The sequence below is a fragment of the Tenrec ecaudatus genome, chromosome 15 (assembly GCF_050624435.1).
Source record: "Tenrec ecaudatus isolate mTenEca1 chromosome 15, mTenEca1.hap1, whole genome shotgun sequence".
In the NCBI taxonomy this organism is placed as follows: domain Eukaryota; kingdom Metazoa; phylum Chordata; class Mammalia; order Afrosoricida; family Tenrecidae; genus Tenrec; species Tenrec ecaudatus.
In genome coordinates, this window is record NC_134544.1 from 57,058,296 (window position 1) to 57,079,659 (window position 21,364).

Consider the following 21,364-nt stretch of genomic DNA (forward strand, 5'->3'; position numbering starts at 1 on the left):
AAACATGCTAGCCAATGTAAGTCATATAACATGATGTGGTCATTAAAACTGTCTGGAACTTTTGAGGCTTACATTTGAATCTCTGTATTACTAAATGTTGGGTAAGTTACCGAACCTCTAAAAGCCTTTGTTTCCTATCTTTAAAATGGAGATAATAACAATAAATGATCTCCAAAAATTTTAGAGTGCGTTAGGCTGAGTTGTCTAGAGAAACAAAATCAGTGACACTTAGATAAGTATCGGAAAGAGCTTACTACTAAGAATTAATTTATATCAGGAAGACAGCCAGCCCAGTCCAATTCAAGTCCATGGATCCCATGCTAGCCGGGCCCTCTTCAAACTCAAGTAACTGAAGGCCGATAATGCAGAAAGGTGAATTGGGATGCAAGGAGGTCACAGGCCAGTGAGTGAAAGAGTCGCATGCATCCAAGGCAGATTGGGAACATGGCAGGGTGCTGACAACCCAGAGATTGGATCCCAAGGCCAGCAGCCCACATGGGGCCACTCCTGGAGGCAGACAGAGTGCCAGCAAGGAGGGAAGCAAAGGGCAGAGAGGGAGAGAATTTCCCAGCGTCTCTCTTATGGAAAAGACCACAACCCCAAGGTGGCATCATCAAGCCGTGACCTGATTGATAGTTGATTGATAGTTTGGACTTCACGCTTACATTTTCACACAAGCACAAATTGACATAAAATCTAACATGGTGACAAAGTAAATACTAACGCAGCAAACACTCAATGAATAATTATGACTGATGTCACTGTTACTTCCTGTTGTTAGGAATGAAAAATAAAGTCAAAGCAGTTTCTTTGGAAAGATGGACTTAAAAGAATTTTAATAATAAATTCTCCAAATAGGAAAAAACAAAACAAACCAAAAACAGAAAAACAACACCTTCACCCCGTTGTTCTTGAGTTGGTTCTGACTTACTGTCATTCTATAGGGCAGACTACGACGGCCTCTTAGGGTTTCCAAGACTGTCATATTTATAGAAGGCACCCAGGTGGTGCAGTGGGTTAAGCACTAGGTTACTGATTGAGGGAGAAAGATGAGCCTATCCTGTAAAGTTTTACTCAGGAGTTTTCTCAGAAACCCTAAGGAGCAGCTCTACTTTGTCTGGTAGAGCTGCTGTCAGTCAGAATCTTTATGGAAGCAGAGTCCCCTCTCCCACTCCTCGGGATTGACTGGGTTCCAAAGTAGATCTTTTGGAGAGTAGCCTAGCACTTTAACTACAGTGTCACCAAGGCTCCAAATAGCAAAACAATGGCAAGTATAATTGTATTCTAAGTGTACAATGGTTTAAAGAAAGTAAAAGAGATTATGCCAATGTGTTCTGGAGTTGAGGAAAACGATTCTTTGAAAAAGCATTTGCAGAATTATTCCAACACAGGGCTAGTAATAATAATTAGAAGAAACAAAGACTTCAAAATCAATACAAATAGACCTCTTCACACAGGAAGCTTAGGCTGATTCTTAGTTCATAGGGCGGATGCTTGAGACGGCAACAATTTACTCTTTTGGTTTAAGTATAAAAATCTTGGTGTATTTTGCATGCATAGACTCCTACCAATATGGCTAGGAGTTGCTACAAACACTCATCATTTAGGATATTGGTTTTCCTGAATACACTCCAAGATTGCCCTCTTTAAAATGAAGCCTTCCAAGAGCCAGAGGTTTTAGACTGCTAGATAAAATACTTCCTTCGTTTTGTTTTTCAAGAGATCATGTTCTGGAAATTTTGGTAAGATTTGCCAGATGCTGCCTAGTAAGGTTTGGGGAATCTGCTTTTGGTACCCAACAAAATAGTATTCGGAGAACACGTCTTTGAGATAGTTGGAATCATGTTAACTGACCTGTAGCAAGTTAGATTCTGTTTTTCCCTTCTTATTGGGTATCTTATTGGGTATCTTATTGGGTATCTGTTTTTTGTCTTAGAACAGCAGGCAAAATATCTTGGCCCAGGGAATATGCAAGTCTGTCTTGGATTAAACTGAGATACTTCACTCATGTGGTTTGGAAAGACGTCCTTTGCTGGTTGTTTTTAGTCTGAGAAGCACTAAAATTGGAAGGTCAGAGGAGGCATGACACATTATGGGTAAGCATATCAGTGCCTTACTTCACAGTGAGTTCAGGAGGGCATGATGCAGGCAGTCCAGTAAGTAATGGTCATGATGTTCTGCTGCAGAACATTTGGGTTACCCAACAGGTGTAATTGGTACGAAGTGAGTCATCACATTTTCTGGAAGAGTCAGAAGAGAGAAAAGTTAGAGGATGATGCTGTGCTTCACACTTGTTCACCAGAAAAATTGCACCCTAGACTGGTTCTGATGCTAAGTATTGATCAGAAAACAATAGAATGGGAATGGAAGAACTTTGCCATCTCGATCTAGTATTTTTTACACTAAGGATGTGTGAGGATGTTGTGTGCACCAATGTCTTGGATGTCCTTTTAAATCTTTAAACAAATTAGATCCGTGGTTCTCAGCCTTCCTAATGTCGTGACCCTTTAATACATTTCCTCATGTTGTGGTGACCCCCGACTGTAAAATTCTTTTCGTTGCTACTTCTTAACTAATTTTTCTACTGCTATGAATCATAATGTAAACATCTGATAGATAGGATGTATTTTCATTGTTGTAAATTGAACATAATTAAAGCATAGTGATTAACCACAAAACAATATGTAATTATATATTAAGAAATATTCATTTCTATGTACAAATCAATGAAATTTTGTCTTGCATGGGTAGCAGTCTTCACACCGGGTACTTGTATGTGGGTGTATCTGTATGTGGGAGGAGCTGACTGCAGACGATAGAGGAGCAGTGTGTTGGTTCCTAAGACAATTGGAAGTATGTATTTTCCAGTGGTCTTAGGCGAACCCTATGAAAGGTCGTTCACCCCCAAAGGGGTCACGACACACAGGTTGAGAACCGCTGAATTAGATGGATCTTGAGGTGGGGATAGTAGTGTGAGGGTCTGGGAAGAGTTCTATAGTCAAAGACAGGGACAATGAAGACATGGAAAGTAAGCCTATCTATAGGGTAACTATGCCAGAAGGAAAGCATAGTTTCCTTGATCCTTTCCCCTAAGGAGCTGAGCCCCATTTCGCTAGTCTGTTTATGGGGAAAATGCAGGTAACATGCGACAGATGATCAGGGCTCTTTTGCCAGGCGTATGTGTGTGTGTGTGTGTGTGTGTGTATGTGTCTGATTTACACTCTAATGTGGTGTTTTAGAGTACTGTGCAAAAGCAGATTTCCAAAGTGCATATAGTTAGAAAAGCAGGTACAGGTTCCTGCTTTTTTTGTTATAATTTTTGTGAAATTGTGTGCAAATTAAAACTTTGAGTAAACATATTAGAAATTACCCTCCACTTCTAATACTACAATCCACTCCTTCGAGGGTTAAAATCCCCAAACACCCTAAACTCCAAACTCACTACTATTGAGCCAATTCTGACTCACTAAAAAACCCTCAAACTCACTGGTCTTCAGTGGATTCCAACTAACGCTGCCTTTAAATGGAGCGTCGGGATTAAGTGTTTGAAATCCAGGATCGTTTTAATATCTACAACAGAGATTTCCAAACAGCGTCTTCGGGGTAGAAACTGAATTCCTTCTCACTCAATAGCCCCATGGAGAACAGAGATGCAGCCGCTTTCCAGGGTGAAGTTTCCAGGCTCCACTAGCTTTTGTAAGGGAGATGACAGCGTGCAAAGAATTTTTGCTAGTCTGGTAATTCTTCTACTTCGTCTGGTGGGGGCGTTGGAAAGATTTGAAATTCCTTTGCATTAACTGTAAATGGGAAGCTTCTAACCCTTCAGACCTTTCTCCGTTCCCTGCCCCCTCACCCCCCCCCCCCCCGCCCCCGTTCGCTGTTTATCCATTGTCTAAGATCTCCGAGGGACAATCAGGACAATCCGCTCTTGTAAGAAAAGGATAAAAGCTTTCCCCACTTCTCCTGGGTGTGTCCACCCCCGCACTTGCATTCTTTCTCTCATCTCCAACTTCGATCAGAGACTAGGCGCCCCCTTCATGTCACTCCTGGTTCATTGCAACACAAGCAAATCTGAGCCCTGTGGCCCTTTCCCCACCAGCGTGCAGTTCAGGACCTACCTGACCCCAGGCTGCTGACACCCAGGCTCTTCTGGGCCTCCTGGAGGTTAGAAGCAAAAGATCACGCTCAGGAGGCACTTGGTGAGGGGGTAGTCTTTGAAATTTCAGTTGTCTCACGCCCCTATTGTCCCTCTCCCCCTCCCCCATCAGAAAGTGCCCCTATGTATGCGCAAGGTTTGGCCAGGCAGGGACATCTTTGCCCTAGAGCTATGGGGACTAGTTCTCAGCTTCTAGTTCCTCACTTTCCATAACTTTCCCAGGTCTGCCCTGAGGCCCAGGTACTGGGGCCAAGAGTTTTCAAAAAACAAGAAGCTTCTCTGACCGCAAGCTTCAACCTGCCCCTTGCAAAGGCAGCGGCTGGCAAAGAAAATAAAGAAAGGTGATGTAAGCCGTTGCCCCAGGCTCCCTTCATTCCCGGAGGAAGCCGCCGGTGGGCTGGATGTTTTGAAGGCGTGGAATAGATCAGGCCCAGGATTTTGGGTGCCCAGCCCCTAATTCCGCGTGGAGAACGCTTGAGCTAAGAAGTGCACGAGGGGGCACGATGTAATTCAGAGTCCTGTGCTATGCAGGTTCTTGCCCTCCTCTCCAAGTTGCGTTTGTAGTTTTATCGCCTTTAATAGGCCGTGAAGTCAACAAACTCCCCACTTGGTGGCTCCCTTTACTAAAGTTGAGTGGTAAACTTGTGGAAGGCGTCTCGGAGATTTTCAACTCTTTCTGCAGATGGAACTCATTTCAGAATTCGCGTGGGAGGCAAGAGTAAGGATTTTCACCCGGTTCACCTTTGACATGAAACATGGCAGAAGACAGGAAAACCACTGTTGGTAATAGCTTCGTGCTTTAGTGAGAACGATATCTTGATTATCCGGTCGTCGTCTGTTCACCGCAAGCTCTTTGTGTGCGAGCTTACTTTGGAGACAAGAGCTGAACATGCAAAGCACACGCATGTAAACACTCCAATATATGCCAGCGAACATAGGCAGCGGAGACAGGAAATGCAACCTCATAATTGATGTGGTTAGAAGCTTTGTTCCAGGCAGGCCACCTGGAGCATTGCCAGGAATAAACCAAGAGGAATTCGCACAACTTTAGCCTCTTGGAGGAAGTATTACATCTCAGCAAGGGAGCGGGAATGGCCTCGAAATGAGAAGCATTATAACTTTGTCATAGAAGAAAACCAAAAAAAAAGCATGCAGGACTAATATAACTTATTTAAATGTTAGATCCAAATCATAACAACAGAAAGTGCTCCCACTAAATTGTCATTTCCTCTATTCTTTGTTTAAGATCCAAATAATTAAAATGCATTCTAATGGTTATTGATGGCTCAATTTCCTTCCAAAAAGAAATAGACCAAAGCTTCCTTACCAGAGTAGAAATGTAGGAATGTTCTTAATTTACTCAGATTTAGAAGCCTTATTGCCAACGTGGTCTTCCCTTACTGCTTTTCTCTTCCCACGTCATTTTCCGTTAAAACATAACCATCCCCAGTGGAGTGATACCCATTAGAAACCCTCAGCGAGTGAACTAGGGCAGGAAATCCTTACATGTTCCTATTCTGTATCCCCCCCAAATGGAGCTCAAGTTGTAAATAATGTGGAGAAGACACATTTCTCACGGCCAGATTCTTAACATTTCATTTTTTGTGGACAGAATTTCAATTTTTGAAAACAGTAAGAGCCACAGAAAGTGTGAGGTATCCAAATAAGACAACTTAAGAGATTTAAAAACCAAGGCTAAGGGAAGAATTCAAGTATTCTTCACTGGAATCTAGTCAGGGATTAGTGTCATTTAAGGCATTCATGGGCATTGTAAGGGGAGGTACATGTGAACAGAAGGGTGATTTGATTATTAGAATCGCCACCTTAATGGCGTTCCCAAAGCCAAAACTTTGAGGCTTAGAGGTTCTGGTGAAAAGAAATCCGTGGCGATTCCCGACACGAGTAGCCTTTTCTAACAAACAGTTCAGCACCCTGAGTCTGGACAGTTCCATGGGCCTCGCTCCGGGCGCAGAAAGCTCTAATCCATCTACTCCTAGCCAGACTGTCAGCGACAGCCAGACTCATTAGAAATTTACTGAAAATCCTGCAAGACTTCCCTTTCAAAGCCAAACGACTTCCACATTTAATTGTATATCTGGAAGGACATACGCAAGAAATTAGGAGACCTAAATTAAATTTATTAATAGGAGAGCTTGACTGTGCTTCATTCCAGAGACTAGAGCTCTGGTGGAGTTTGATGAAACAGTAAAGGGAAGCAGTAGATACAGTTAATTACATGACTTCTACGATCCTAAAGATTCCACAAACGCTTTCCCCATCCTTGAGAAATGGGTGGAATTGAAACCACCACAATAATTGGACTTCTTAAAAATTGGACTGTGTGAGTGCACAGTGTTTATGAGAAGGCGATGACTCCGGATCTTATCATCCAAGAGGACAGCACCGAACAGTTAATATGTTCCTTGAGGGACCAGAATGCTGACGTCTTTTTCTGATACCCGATCATTACGTGACTGAAAAAAAAAAAAAAGGAAGTCATTTCATGAATAAAAATCGGAGCTCAACAGTGCTACAAAATATTCTGGACTTAAAGGCAACAGGCAGACAGATGTTGACAAGCGAGAGCTCTCTCGAAACCATGTTTGGATAGGTTTTGGGAACTGCACATATAAATACGAGCAGAGGGCCGGTCACCTCTGTAACCAGCAGCAGCAGCAGCAGCAGCAGGAGAAGACACAGCTTCAGACGCAAGCAGAGGGACCTCAGAGGAGAAAGAAGGCGCTGCGGGCTCGTGCAGCTGCCGACCCGGCGGTTCCGTCCTCCCTCCTTCCAGCCCTTCTTGGACTTTTCCCTTTCCCCTCACCGCTCCTTTCTTTCTGGACGCCACTTGCCTGCTCTCCTCCGGAGCTTGCCTGCTCCTTTCCTCCTTCTGAGCCCCTTCTCCTCGCCCCCTAATCTCGGGCCACGCCGCCTCCTAGTTCCGTGCGTCTGCAAACTTTTGAACCGAAAATTGCCCTCGGCAAACAAGTCCCCCTGCCCGTACCTCCGCCGTCGCCTCAGACACCGGCGCCAGCCTGGAATGCCTCTGGGGTGGTGACTCTAGCGCAGCAACTTGGAGAAGCCCTGCTCCCGCCGTCCTACCTGGCAGCAAAACCCCTTCCTGGCCGCGGTAAGAGTTGAATGGGAAGGGGGATGCTAGTTCCCAACGACTCACTTGAATGCTGATTCTTGCGCTGGTACCAAGAAACCAGGCAGCTTTCTTTCGAACCGGGTCTGGCGAGGTTGTGTGTGTGTGTATGTGTGTGTGTGTGTATTTTTCCCTTTTAACTCTAGTGAGGGAAGTGGCGGGGGACGCGCGCGCGCGCGCGGGCTGTCACTAAGCTGTCCTCCTCCCGGGGCGCGTGAGAAGCGATCGGTCCCTCCCCGGGAGCCGGGAGTTTCTGTGAGATCGCAGGTGGAAGGCCAGGGGGATTCTGACGGCTCGCCACCCTCTTTCCCATCCCGCGCAGAACGACCATGTGTAGCAGAGCCAGCCTGGCCTTGCTGGTCTACGGCATCCTAATGCACAGCAGCGTCTACGGCTCACCTGCCGCCGCCGGACTGCGGTTCCCCGGGATCAGGTAGGTGGCGGCTGCCCGGGAAGAGGACCTCCCTCCCCCTGGACGCCTCCTCCTGGTGGTCCTCCAGCGGTTCCCCAGAGCCCGTCAGAGTTCCGCCGCCAGCTAGCGCGCGGCCCCCGGTGTTGGCCTGGGGACTGAGGGCAGCCTAGCCGGCTGCGCCGTGGTCCGCGGCCCTTCCCCGCCGGCAGCCCGGGGCCCGAGCCAGCGAGCGCGGCGGCTCGCGACACACCTCCCCTCCCCCCCGCACCCCGCCAGCCCTCGGGCGAGGAGGGGGAGGGCAGGGCCTGGGTTGCTGGTCGGATTCTTCCCGGGAGTTGGGAAAACTTCCAGTCCCGGCGCGAAGTCCCCAGTGGAGGACGAAGCGCCGGCGGATTTGGCTGGGTTCACTGCAAGTCCCCGACTATCGGGGCGGGGTCTCCCTCTCTCTCCTCCGCCCCCCTTCTTTGCCTCAATTAGCATTGTCCCCTCCCGGGAAAAGCTTCCCTCGTATTCCCACTGCGCGTTGAGTCCCCGACTGCCTTAGGGAGGGGGCCGTTGAACCGGGACGCTCGAAGCGCAGCGCTGGGCATGAAGGAAGAAGCAGCCCGAGTCTGCCCGGGAGGGGGAGAGACGGATGCCAGGGAGGAGGAGGAGAAAAGAAGAGGAGCTGGGGCTTTTTTACACATCTCAGAGCTGCCAGGGCTGCAGCTCCTGGGCCGGCCGGCGGGCCCGCCCGAGAGTGGCCGCGCGCGGTGCGACTCCGGGTCAGCTACCCGCTCGGGGCGGGGCGAAACGCGCTTTCTCCAGCCGAGCGGCCCCACCGAGCGGGTCCGGGAACGTTCGCTTTGGGGGCAGTGGCGCGCGGACGGGACCGGGGTGGGGGGAGGGAGGGGGGAGTCAGGAGTGTGATGGCAGCCGCGGGGGTCCGGGCAGGGGAGAGAGGGTTCTGGACCCCTGAGTCCGAAGCTCAGGCGCGCCGCCGCGAAGTGACCAAGTGCTTGTTGAGCTCCGCGGGTCTGGTCCACCGCTCCAGCCGCGGCGGGACAGCAAACCCAGGGGACATTCTAAGCGTCCTCCACCTAGGACGCTCTTTGCACGGACCTCATTTCGGGCCTGTGAGAACCGACCCCCGCCCGTCCTGCAGCCAGGACATTCGAGGCGGCAGGAGAAGGAGTCTTTCGGGGTTCGGCGATCTCAGTCGCCGGGGGGGGGGGGGGGCCCTAGGGCAGGATCCAAACCCTCTGTGGTTCCCGTCTACGAGGCCCGGGGCTGAGCCGAACTATTCTTTAGTGCATTTCAAAGCTCTCCTTACTTCCTCCCCGGCTATTTTCGAAGTCAGGTGTATTCCACGCTTCCTCCGGGACAAGGCACAAAACCAGCCGTCGCCAAACAGACATCTATTATTCATACTCCTGCCAGATCCTCTCCCGCCCAAAATAGAAGCCGGAGCTTCTGGGCGACCTACATCTGCGAGAAGGGCTCCCCAGGGCTCGGAGGCTGGGGCTGGGCTGGCTGCTCGACTTGGCCACCGCACCCAGCCTTCCACTCCCGATCCTCGGCCGGGCGCCCGCCTCCGGGCTTCGTTGGCTTGCGCCTAGTTTCCAGGGGGCTTCCCCGTCCCTGTTGCTGCTGGAGGGAAGCTGGGCACAAGGGGGCCGTCCTTTTTGGTGGCCAAGGTGTAGGTATAGCCGCGGCTTATTGAATCCCCAACCTTGCAGGGCTGGGACCCCATTACCTGGGAGGGGAGCGATGGACGAGCCACCTTCGAGGTGGGAATATTTGATGGGGTTAGTTCTCGTTTTCTCCCAACTGTCTAACTTGTCCCTACCCCGGGGTGTGGGTGGGCGTGGGGGAGAAAGCAAACAGAACCAAAGACAAGTCTGCTGGGGAATCTTTGCGAAGAAAGACACCTGGGGCGACCCCACCCCTCCTGCCCCACCCCCGCCCCGGGCTTCCCGCCACGCCGCCCGGAGGGCCTCGTGCTGATGACTCCTTCTGCCCCCGGGGTCCCCGCAGGCCGGAGGAGGAGGTGTACGACGAGGACGGAAACCAGATCCCGGACTTCTACGACGACTCGGCCCCGCCCGGCGCAGGGAGCCCCGCCTCCGCGCTGCACGACGCGTCCGTGTTCTCCGCCCCCGCCGAGAGCAGGTACGGCCTGCGGGGCCTCCCGGGCCGCGGGGCGGGGGCGGGGGTGGCATGAGACCCGCCGAGGCGTCCTCCTCGCCCCCAACGCCCTTCAGCTGCCCTGCGCCTGCCCCGCAAGAAGTGACCATTGGGCGGGGAGGGTGTTCGCGGGACCCTGAGTGGGGAGCGGAGGGTCTGGAGCCCCCTGGATGGGAGTGCGGGAGCGCGCCTGCGCCCGACGGATCGCGGACCCCAGGCGTTTCCCGGGGCCGGGGCGAACTCCACCGCGCCCAGCCGGGGGATTTCTGGGGGTCCCTTGGGGCCAAAGCCAGTGACCGTGGGCGTGCACTTTACCTCCTTGTTAGAGATGTCGTCCGAGGGATCCTTCACAAGGCTTACCGCAAAGTGCTGGACCAGCTGTCCGCCCGGAAGTACCTGCAGTCTCTGTTGGCCCAGGGCGTGGGGTAAGAGTTGTTGAGAGTTCAAGGGCGTGGTGGCGCGCGCGCGCCTGGGACGGAGTGAGTGCGGAGCACGCCCTGGTCCAGCTGCGCGGCCCCAGAGGCCCCGAGCGCGTGCGGGGCCCTGTGTGCGTCGGCACCGCCCCGTTGTCTGCAGCCCTTCACCCACTACCTCTTCCAAGGTCCCCAAGTGGCACCCTAAGTTTGGCTAGAGAACTCGAAAACCTAGGGAGAGAAGGACTAAGAACGGGTGGAGAGGGGGGTGGTTGGATCCGTTTTCAGTTGGAATCAAAACACACACCCCTGTAATTCCGAGCCTTCAGAAAGCTTCACCGGAGGATTTGCTGTAATTTCCTGTAAGCATGACTTAAAAAGCACACACACACACACACACACACACACACACACACACACACCTCTTTTACTGTAAGTCCAAATAGAAACAAACTCCCAAATTTAGACATTTAAGGAACCAAGCCGCGTTGGCTCGTGCCAGAGTAGCCCAGAGCACAGGTCTTTCGTGGAGCATATCTCAGCAGAAGGCAACATTTTAATAAAACCCTTGGGACAACAGATTACATTTTCGCAATGAATAATTCATGCGATGAAAAATATGACCTACAGCCTGTCAACTTATATTATTATCACGTTTTTCAACTTTAGCGTGCGGAAAGAAAGTGCTCGCCTGTGACTAGGAATTGCAGGATCGATGTGCAGTCCGAGGGCCGCCCGGCAGCGTGGCCTTTAGGGAGTTTACGTTCCTTTCCGGGTCCAGGGTGGGGGTGGGCGGGAGGAACAAGTAGGACGATTCAGTGCAAACACAGGGATGGTAAACCTCCAAGGGAAGCATTTCCAGAGGCTTAGGCTGACATCCCGTGCCATTTGCTTGGACCGCATCCAGGCAGGCCCCTTCTGTAACGATTTAGTGCCGGAAAGCTCATTGTGGGGAGGAGGATCGAGGGGTTGCCATTTCAGCCCTCCTATCAGCCGCTTACTAGCAGATAAAGGAGGCGCGAGCACTGCGCTCTGAGCCTCTCAGAAGGCTCCCTTGTGGGGTGGGGCTCATTTACTACCACAAGCTATTGAGTCCCTGTCTCCCACCCCATCACCCTCCCCATCCCTCTCCTTGCAGCGGGAACGTAGACAGCGGTGCAGACTGGGAGCCTCTCTCCAAGCGCCACTCGGACGGAATCTTCACAGACAGCTACAGCCGCTACCGGAAACAAATGGCTGTCAAGAAATACTTGGCGGCTGTCCTAGGGAAAAGGTATAAACAAAGGGTTAAAAACAAAGGCCGCCGAATAGCCTATTTGTAGCGATGCGTTACTGTTACTAGCTACCCTGTGTATACAACCCTAACACTAAATGAAAAGTCATTTTCAAAAGTGACTGAACAGTCATCGCTCATGTGTTCTATCTAAACATGTATTTATGTATGAAGTAAAGCCATTAAATGAATATTTTGATAATAATATTGTTTTTCTTTTGTACAAAGCACTAGAGAATGCACAGATATACTTTGTGGACCAATTATTGATATATATTATAAATATGTACTATGGATAGATATAATAGAGAGTAATTCATATAAAGCGTGCACAAGGATTGAAAATTTGCTTGAGCTGTTTATGTTTTTATATAAAATAAATAGAAAAATAGACAATCATTGTTTTGAATATTACTCCTATTTTTGTAAACTGGAATTAAAAGGATAGTATTTTTATCCACGACAGGCGTGAAGATATTAATACTGACCATTTGTTACTGTACATAAAATAAACAATGATGTCCTGCTCCAGGAAGATGGTGAGGTAAGGATTTGGGAGAATTGCCGCAAGGCATTCTTTCCTGTAAGTCCCTGGGGCAGGCTGCTTCACACCCAGCCTAATTCCACCAGGCACGACCCCCCTTGCTGGGTGGTGATTCCAATATTTCTGCTTTCTTTGATTCCACTTTTAAGCATATTTGTCTTTCTTCAGACTCCTAATCAAACAACAGCTCGATCCAAATTATGCTTCACCCCGGAATTCACGCCACTTCCTAGGGGAAGAGTTGGGGAATTGTACAGAATAAGGAGGCTTGGGTTTGAAGCCCCCTTTTCTGTACTCCCTGATTTGTCAGGGAACCAAATATCCCAAGGTTAGGCCAATTGGACAAAGTGAAGGAAATATGGAAGAGGTAGAGCTTTCGACATAAAGAAGGAAGACCCGAGGGAGGGACTCATTTGTGGCTACCCCAGTCTGGGAAGCCAAGTCCCACTGCAGGTCTGGGACTTAACTGACTTTGGGTGCTGGGTATGGGAAATGGAGGCAAAGTACAATGTGTTTTTCTCCAGTGCTGTTCATGCTTCTCATCTTGTGAAATGGCCAGGTTCCTTCCCTTGACCCCTGCCACTTAGGAGTGATCCCTCTCCCTTGCAATCTTCTGGAAACCCTCTCCTTCCCTACTTCCCACACTGTTTAAGCGCCCTTTTGCAGTTTTCATCTCTGAAACTTGTGAATGCTTCTCTTGTTCTCTTTGTTTTGTTTGTTCTGTTGGATGCAAGTAACTATTGTAAAGCTTAGGAACTCCTGTATAGTCCAACCAACCTTTGGGTTAGCAGTCAAGTGCTTAACCGCTGCGCCACCAGGCCTCCTTCCTGTGTTGTTACCACTAAGTAATTATGCACTAAATATGAACCCTTTGTTTCTTGTTTATTGAGTTTGTAGGTAAAATGTATTTTTCTACATTATGGCTTATTGCATAGTAAAATTTATTTCGTAAAACCAATCTTTGTCATATTAGAATGTGTAGTGTGCACATGTTGCTCAGTTTTACTAACTGATAAATCATTGAAACTTCATCTTCATATGTATGACTACTATCTTATATTTGTGGTCAAGAGTGAGGTAAGCAAGCTCCAACAACCCCCTGAGAACCTCCCCTGCTAAAGAAACCATGCCTGTCTGTTTCCTGTCAATTCCTTCAACACAGAGTAATTTCTAGAAACAAAAGAACCTTCACCCAGCAACCAGATCAAGCAACCACAGACAAATCAACCAGCCACTCTCTCAAATCACAGGCACTCTTTTTCTTCTGGGTAAAAAAGAGAAATAAAAAGACAAAGAACAAGAAAAAGAGTAAAATTAGCTTGTAAAGTTTAAAGGACCCTTCCTTTTTCCTTTACGGATTTGATCAGTACGAAGTCATAAATCAAAGAAAACGGAATTGGATTTGCATTCCCAGGCGGGTTGGAGGCTGCCAGGAGATCACATTGCAAACAGTCAGAACACAGAGGCATTCGATCCATGCCTGAGTCCTGTGCACGGAGGGGATCAATCTTTCTTTAATGCTGCAGTCTCCTCAGGCAATGCGACGGTGCAGGGGATGCAGTTTGCAGCCTTAGTGCCTTCCTTCGCCTTTCCAATCGCCACGACTCACAGATGGCTATTTAGTGGCCCTCCAATGCTGCAACACATCAGCTTGCATTTTAGTCTTAAGTATTTGTTTCTTGGATAGTAGGCAGAGTTTCTGTATTTGTGTCAGCTGTTAGTGGTGAAATAGGACTCTAGTTAACCTTTTATTTATGAAGTCTAATTTAGTGTGCCCGTGGCTAGTTGCAAGCATTTTACAGTGATCACCCAGTATAATCTTTTGTGTATCTTTTAGAAATGCCAAGAGCCTTACTAACTTGGAGCAGATTTATGATATAGTGATAATTTAGGTAGATGTTAGTCTTGAAGCTCTTATTTTGTGTGCAACTGATAATAAAAACATCTTAACCAAGTATTATTACACACATGATATCTATAATTAGGACTTTGATAACTGTTATATAAAGTGTGTAACATTTGTATAAATAAATTTTTGTAAACAATGCAACCTCGTCTAATGTTTGAAGAAACAAAGACACATAGGAAACAGCTACTTTAAATTCTCTTTGAGCATTATATTTTCTTTACCAAGCATAAGATTTTTTTTCCTGTCTGGAATATATTTCTATCTAAGTATCTATATGTATTCTCATAAACTGTACTTTACTATCCACTTTTGATGGGTTATTGAATTCCACCAAAAGTTTAAAGTACCTAGCTACTCTGAGGGAGATGCCTAAGAAGAATTTAAGCTCACAAATAGGCACTAAACCAAAAACCAAACTCACTGCCATCGAGTCAATGCTGAATCAGAGTGACCCTACAGGACAGAGTAGAACTGCCCCTGTGGGTTTCTGATGGCACACATGTTATTAAGTGCACAGATTAGATGAATTTCTGTTCTCTGGTGTGTACATACTTTGCTAGGTATTGAGAAAATTACTAGGCAGTGGTGGGAAATAGTACCTGAGTATTAGTTATTGTTTCTAAAATAACAGCCCTTCTTAATAAGTAGCTGCAGACCAAATTGGTTTTGATAAGTTTTTGTATAATTATGATTCAAATAACCAAGTTTCGAGGTTTAAAATATGTTCAGGAATACACAAGCAGCGTGCATGATTAAAATGTCTGGAGTAAAAGGAGCAAGAACACGGGTGAGAGAACAGTTAATTAGATACCTTTGAAAGGAAGTACATGAGGAAGCCTAGTATAAAATGGGAAAGGACATGTGTGGGCTACATACATTAGTAAGTCATATTAACAAACTTTAAAGCAAAGCTTTTAAATAAAATTTTCATAAATTTCCAGTTTTTTTATTTGACTTATTTTTTTTCCCCAGAGCCCTTGACTGATCCTGGGTTAAAAAAATTGGACTTAAAGTCACTTTTAGTAAGTCATACACTTCTTGACTTACTTTTCCTCCTAAAAATTAATGTATTAAATTAATAATTTAATAAATATGTCACAGTAGTATTAAGGCAGCAACAGGATTCCAAAACTGTCTTTTGAACTTAGCTCTACATTTAAGACCCAGAATCGTAAAGGGAGAAACCTCCAACTGAGAAATTATATGTGTAGTGGAATTAAAAAAAAGAAAAAGAGAATACAATTTCAGATTACATTGGGTTTTATTGGATACGTTTTTCTTCTTCCTCTTTGAATTGCCGAAGGGAGACATTAAAAAATTATATATATAAAATTTATTTTCTATGTGGTAAATATAAGAGTAAAGAAATGACTTCATTGGTTGAGGCTATACTGACTTAACATAAGCTCCGGGTTTGCTTGACATAAGGTCAAGTTCATGAATATAGCCACTTGCTGTTATGATGTAGCCTTACTTCAAATGATGGCTTTTTAAAGGAAGCATGATACATTGACATATCCAAGAAGCCATAATACATGACTTGTTGCAAGTAAGGTTGGGTACACACTGACATATGTATCAACACCTAAAATGGACCAAGCATACTGGTTGGGAAGGCTTAATTTGACACTTGGAAATTAAGGCAGCATTTTTTCCAAAGAGTGTATTTCTGCAATGGGATTGTCTGGGAAGCTATCGCAGGACCCCACGGGAATCAGTGAACTAGTCTTTGGGATAGGACCAGGAGTGCGCGTTCTAAATACAAACTGATGACTGCGCACTGATGTTTGAGGGCATCTAAGTGGAGAACTTGTGACACATACAGGGGATATGAGTGCGGGGGACCAGTGTTTTTCTTTTCTCTCTCATAATAAGTCAACAACATCGTGCTACCTCCATACAGTAATACATGCACTGATAAACCAAATTCTTTCATGGCTCTTTAGACTTAAAAAAAAAGGACAGTATTTGAGGTCACAGAGGCCACTAGGTAGCATACTTTTACTCATATATTCTGGTTGTGCATCTTTGCTAAAGGATCCCCCAAGAAGGAGAGTAATTTTAATAGTAGGGTCCAAACAATTCAATCACGTTATTTAGAGATTCATGAAGCAAGAGGGCGAGCCTGCACATTTGACTGGTGGGAATTTGGGGGGTAAATGGAATGATCTCCAAGTGTGGTTTGGGTGCTTTTACTTGGGTGCCTGACTATCGTCCTATTTACACAGTTACAAGATTGGAAGCCAAGATCCACTTGCCTCCCTTCTCATTTATTTGAATTTGTTGATGAAGGGAGACGCTTGCTCCGCTTGCTACTGCCCATCACTAGACTGTTGACATTAGTTTGTAACTCTCAGCCAGCCCTAAATCATTTCTCAGGTTTGCCTTCCTCTTGCCTTCCTCTTCCCCTCTCTCATCAGCTAGAACAGTCTCCACAACAACAGAGTTCAAGATTCTTCTTATTCTCGACCCACCGTGCCACCAGAAGAACCTTGAACTCTTGTTCTTCCCAACCTCTCCTGTCATAACCTCCAAGAACTATTAATCTCATCACTGTCTCTATAGACTTAGCTATTCTGTATTTCATATAAAGAATATCATATTTAAAAAAACCTCAAACCCAACAGCAACAACCCCCCAAAAAGCCACATACAGAACATAATGCTTAATCCAAAAGGAAGCAGAAATAATAAAAAACAGAACAAATTCAGAATGAGTCAAAGGGAAAACAGATGATAAGGTGTTCAATTTTAACCAGACTATGCCTTTGTGAATTCATTTTCTAGCACACTCTGTCTGAGGGCAACACTATTCATATCCCTGGTCAGTGGTCAGAGGAATTCCCTGGAGGCTTAATCCACATGGGGACTCTGCACATAGCTTTTGGGCTTTCACTATCACCCATAGCCTTCTCCAAATCCGGTGCTCAGAATTTAAGCTCAAATAAAATTTCCTCCTCTGGTGTTGGATATTATTTACAACCCTTGGGCCACACAGGCTGATGTGCTATGTGGACTTAGCTGGCACTTCACTTAGTAGATAGCTGTTTCTAAGTAGTTGCTTCATGATAGTAAGTACCATTGTTCCTAAGCTTTTCAGACCCCGACACTACTCACCAAGCTAGGATGTAGAGCAGAAAGCTTATGAACTATGTTATGCCAATTAACAGCATTGTACCATCAGACAGCGGTCTTAAACTTTCAATTCAGCAAACCAATCTTGTGAAGTGTTTGGTTATGTCTAGGAGGAATCTGTAGTTGTGTTCCTTATTGGTTGATTATACAAAGATAAGTCAAAATTGCTACTATGGTTCCAGTTCACACATACACGGTTTATTCCAAACACAACATTTACCCCATTGACTGAATTAAAGACACTATCATCGTGTGCTCCTTATAAGCCAAGAGGATGATTTATAATGTTCTTTGTCATAAAATGATAATGATGTCTCTAAAGTGAATCAGAGACATACATAAACCATATGTATACAAATGGATTTTGGGCTTTAACTTAATTCTTGCCCTAATCTAGGAACAATTAGTTCTGATGACATGGCTGTGCAGAATGCTTGCCGTCATGAAGAGATTGCTGGAGATCTGAATGCTATAGTAAAGTGTGGTGAAGAAACCAGATGGTGCCAGTCTATCAGAATAGCATCTGGGGTCTTAAAGATTTGGCTTCTAACAAGCAGCCAACTTAATGAGGCAACAACTAAGTCAACATGGATGAAATAAACCAGTTTGTGTGATCCAAGGATTGTAAATAAAAAAATCCACATCTGAAGGAGGGAATGGTATCAGAGCTTTTATGCTGAACACCTGGTTTGCAGAAGGCTATCAATGACAACGGATGGATTAAGCCTCCAGTGAATATCCTCTGACCATAGTGGAGGGATATGAGCAGCCTGGTTATCAGAGAGCACTGTAAAGTTGATTATGGCAGATGTAGTTAGGTTAAAATGCAATACCTTATCATCTGACCTCCCTTTTGACTAATTTTAAAGCTGTTTTGGTTTTTAATATTTCCAGATTTTTTAAAAAAATTGAGGTTTTTCCATGTTTTGTCTAGTTATTCTTGTTGATTTTTTGTTTGTTCGCTTCCTGTTTGTGTTTTGTATGACTTCGTGTCTATGAAATCTAGGATAGGTAGATCTATGGATAGTAATTGGGTTGATATTGCCCAGGGACGTGGCAGAGGAGGATGGAGGGGTGGGAAGCTAACGACAATGACTATGAGAAGAAAATGCACTGAAATTGATTGTGATGGTGATTTTACAACTCTCCTTAATATGTTTGAATGATTAAATCATATGATATGTGAAGTACATGCCAATAAAATGAACAAATATGTCTCTGCTATCAGTGGATGGCTGCAGGCAAGTTCTTGGTTACTCTTGTTAGAGTATCTTCAAAAACCAAGGTCCAATCAAAGCAGTGGCTTCTAAGGGTATCTACCAGGCCATTAAATTCAAGGCAGAAAGATCAGGTCAAAAGATTATGGTCATTGCTTTTTGGTATTCCCAAGGGGTAATTTTGATAGATTTTCTGAAGGACATAGGATGATCAAGAAGTCTTACAGAGTTTTAAGAAAACTGAAAACTGCATCGATGAGAAAAATGGTCAGAAAATCTGCACTGAGGATTTTTTTTCCCATCACGACAATGTAGTTGCTCATTCTTTGAACCCAGCAAGGGCTGCCTTGTCAACATTCCGTCCATAAGCTGAACCTTCCCACTGTACAGCCTTGCTCTTGCCTCTTCAGACTTCTTGTTCCCTAACTCAAAAACATTTAAAAGGAACATAATTTGAGTCTCTTGATGCCAAAACTGTTGTTTTTGACTGTTAAATCCTAGAATCCTCCAAGGATGGGTTAGAGAGATAGAAATGCATTTCAGAAATGTATAGACCTACATGGATGATAGGTTGAAGGAGAAAGTTTTCTTAAATGATTTTGTGGCAATATTTTTGAACTCGCTCATTATATGAGTATATTTGCAGCATTCTCTTATGTGATCTCTATTGCTGATGTCAGATGGATCTTGGCTGAAAGCAGAAAATACCAAAGAAATGTTTACTTGTATTTTATTGACTGTGTGGATCATAACAAACTCTGGAGAGCCTTGGGAAGAATGGGAATCCCAGAACCCCCATTGTGCTCCTGTGGAACTTGTTCATGGGTCAAGAGGCAGTTGTGCAGATAGGAAAAAGGAATACTGCGTAGTTTAAAATCAAGAAGGGTGTGTGCGGATTTTATCCTCTCACATATACTTATTCAGTCTGTATGCTGAGCAAATCTTCAAAAAGCTGCCTTCTATGAAGAAGGATGACATTATTTATTTATTTTTAAAATGAATTAACTTTATAAATAATTTTATTGGGGGCTCTTACAACTTAAAAAAATCATTTTATACGGGCTCATACAACTCTTATCACAATCCATATGTGCATTAATTGTGTAAAGTACACTTATACATGCGTTGCCCTCATTCTCAAAATTTGCTTTCCGCTTGGGTTCCTGGAATCAGCTCATTTTCCTTTTTCCCCTCTTCCTCCCTCCCCGCTCCCCCTCCCTCATGAACCCTTAATAATTTATAAATTATTATTTTTATCTTATCTTACACTACCTGGCATCTCTCTTCACCCACTTTTCTGTTGCCCATCCCCCAGAGAGGAGGTATATGTAGATCCTTCTGATCGGTTCCCCCTTTCTACACCCCTTTCCCTCCTGGTGTCACCACTCCGACCGCTGTCTTACAGCTCTTACAACAACCCATACATCAATTGTATAAAACACATTTGTACATATGTTGTTATCATCATTTTCAAAACATTTTCTTTCTATTTGAGCCCTTGGTATCAGCTCCTCTTTTTTCCCTCCCTCCAGCATCCTCCCACCCTTGTGAGCCCTTGATAAATTTGAAATTATTAGTTTCATTCTTAGACCATCCACTCTCTCCCTTCACCCACGTTCCTGGGGGTGCCGGTTATATGTCGATCTTTGCGATTGGTTCTCCCTTTCTTCCCCCACCTTCTCCCTACCCTCATGGTATCACTATTCCCATTATTGTACCTGAGGGGTTTATCTGTCCTAGATTCCATGTGTCAAGAGCTCTTCTTATGTGTACCAGTGAACATGCTCTGGTTTAGCAGGATTTTTAAGGTAGAATTGGGGTCATGCTAGTGGGGGTCGGGGGAGAGGAAGCATTAAAGAACTAGAGAAATGTTGTGTGTTTTGTCAGTGCTGTACTGCACCCTGGCTGGCTCATTCCTCCGTTGTGACCCTTTTGTGAGGGGTTGTCCAATTGTCTACAGATGGGCTTTGGGTCTCCACTCTGCACCCCTTCCTTTGCATTGATATGACTGTTTGTTTTGGGTCTTCTGATGTCTGATGCTTGATCCCAAAGACACCGCTTTATCACACGGGTTGGTGTACTTCTTCCATGTGGGCTTTGTTGCTTCCTTCCTAGATGGCCATTTTTTAAACTTCAACCCTTTAAGACCTCAGATGCTATATCTTCTAATAGCCAGGTACCATCAGCTTTCCTCACCACATTTGCTTATGCACCCATTTTTAACTTCAGCAATCATGTCGGGAAGGGGAACATCACAGAATGCCAGGTTGTTAGAACAAAATGTTCTTGCATTGAGGGAGGACTGAAGTAGAGGCTCAATGTCTGTTACCTTGATACTTAACATATAAAAATATGTATATAGACCTATATCCCTATCATTTTATAGTAATATATTTACATATATACATACCTAAATTTATACCTCTATAAATGTCTTTGCCTCCTAGTTCTTTCCTCTATTTCCTATCCTTTGTTTGGCTCGCAGTAATTCTTTTTTTTTTTTCTTCGGTGCACCGTTCCCGGAGGTACTGCAATACCAGGTCGATGCGTGGAGTGGACGGAGCAAGCTCCTATTCCAACTCCCTGCTCCAAAAATCCATTTAATATATTGTCCTCGGATAGAGGACGTATCAGATATTAAACTGATAAGAACAGATACTACACTTGATCTTAGCCAAAAGGCCGAGAAGCGATAGTAATTCTTCTTGGCTACGTTGCACTTGACCAAACCCCACTAGGAGTGCTACACCCTTCTCACTACTGATTTTAGATCTCTTGTTGTCCCCTGGTCCCTGGGTTTTTTGACTTCACCCTCCCTTTCCTCCACCTCTCCCTCTCCCCTGTCCCCCTGGAACCATTGGTCCATGGTTTTCTCCTCTGGATTGTTTATCTTGCCTACTTTACATGACTCTTATGTGTGTTTTCTGATTGAGGTGCCAAGCCCTGCCCTCCAAGTCTGAAGTCTGTTTTCAGGATTCCTTGGGAACTTCAT

The 21,364-nt window shown here is 45.6% G+C and overlaps 1 protein-coding gene and 1 non-coding gene across 2 annotated transcripts; one reads left to right on the forward strand and one right to left on the reverse strand.

The window, feature by feature from the left end:
• The first annotated feature begins 7,633 nt into the window (after positions 1–7,633).
• ADCYAP1 (adenylate cyclase activating polypeptide 1) lies at positions 7,634–11,617 on the forward strand. Its single transcript, XM_075533107.1, has 4 exons — positions 7,634–7,737; positions 9,733–9,867; positions 10,209–10,307; positions 11,434–11,617. Exons 1-4 carry the CDS (start codon positions 7,634–7,636, stop codon positions 11,615–11,617), a joined length of 522 nt encoding a protein of 173 aa, XP_075389222.1.
• A 9,258-nt stretch (positions 11,618–20,875) lies between these two features.
• LOC142428253 (U2 spliceosomal RNA) lies at positions 20,876–21,066 on the reverse strand. The gene has a single exon (XR_012780186.1). It is a non-coding gene; the product is annotated as a U2 spliceosomal RNA (small nuclear RNA).
• Between the last annotated feature and the right edge of the window lie 298 nt (positions 21,067–21,364).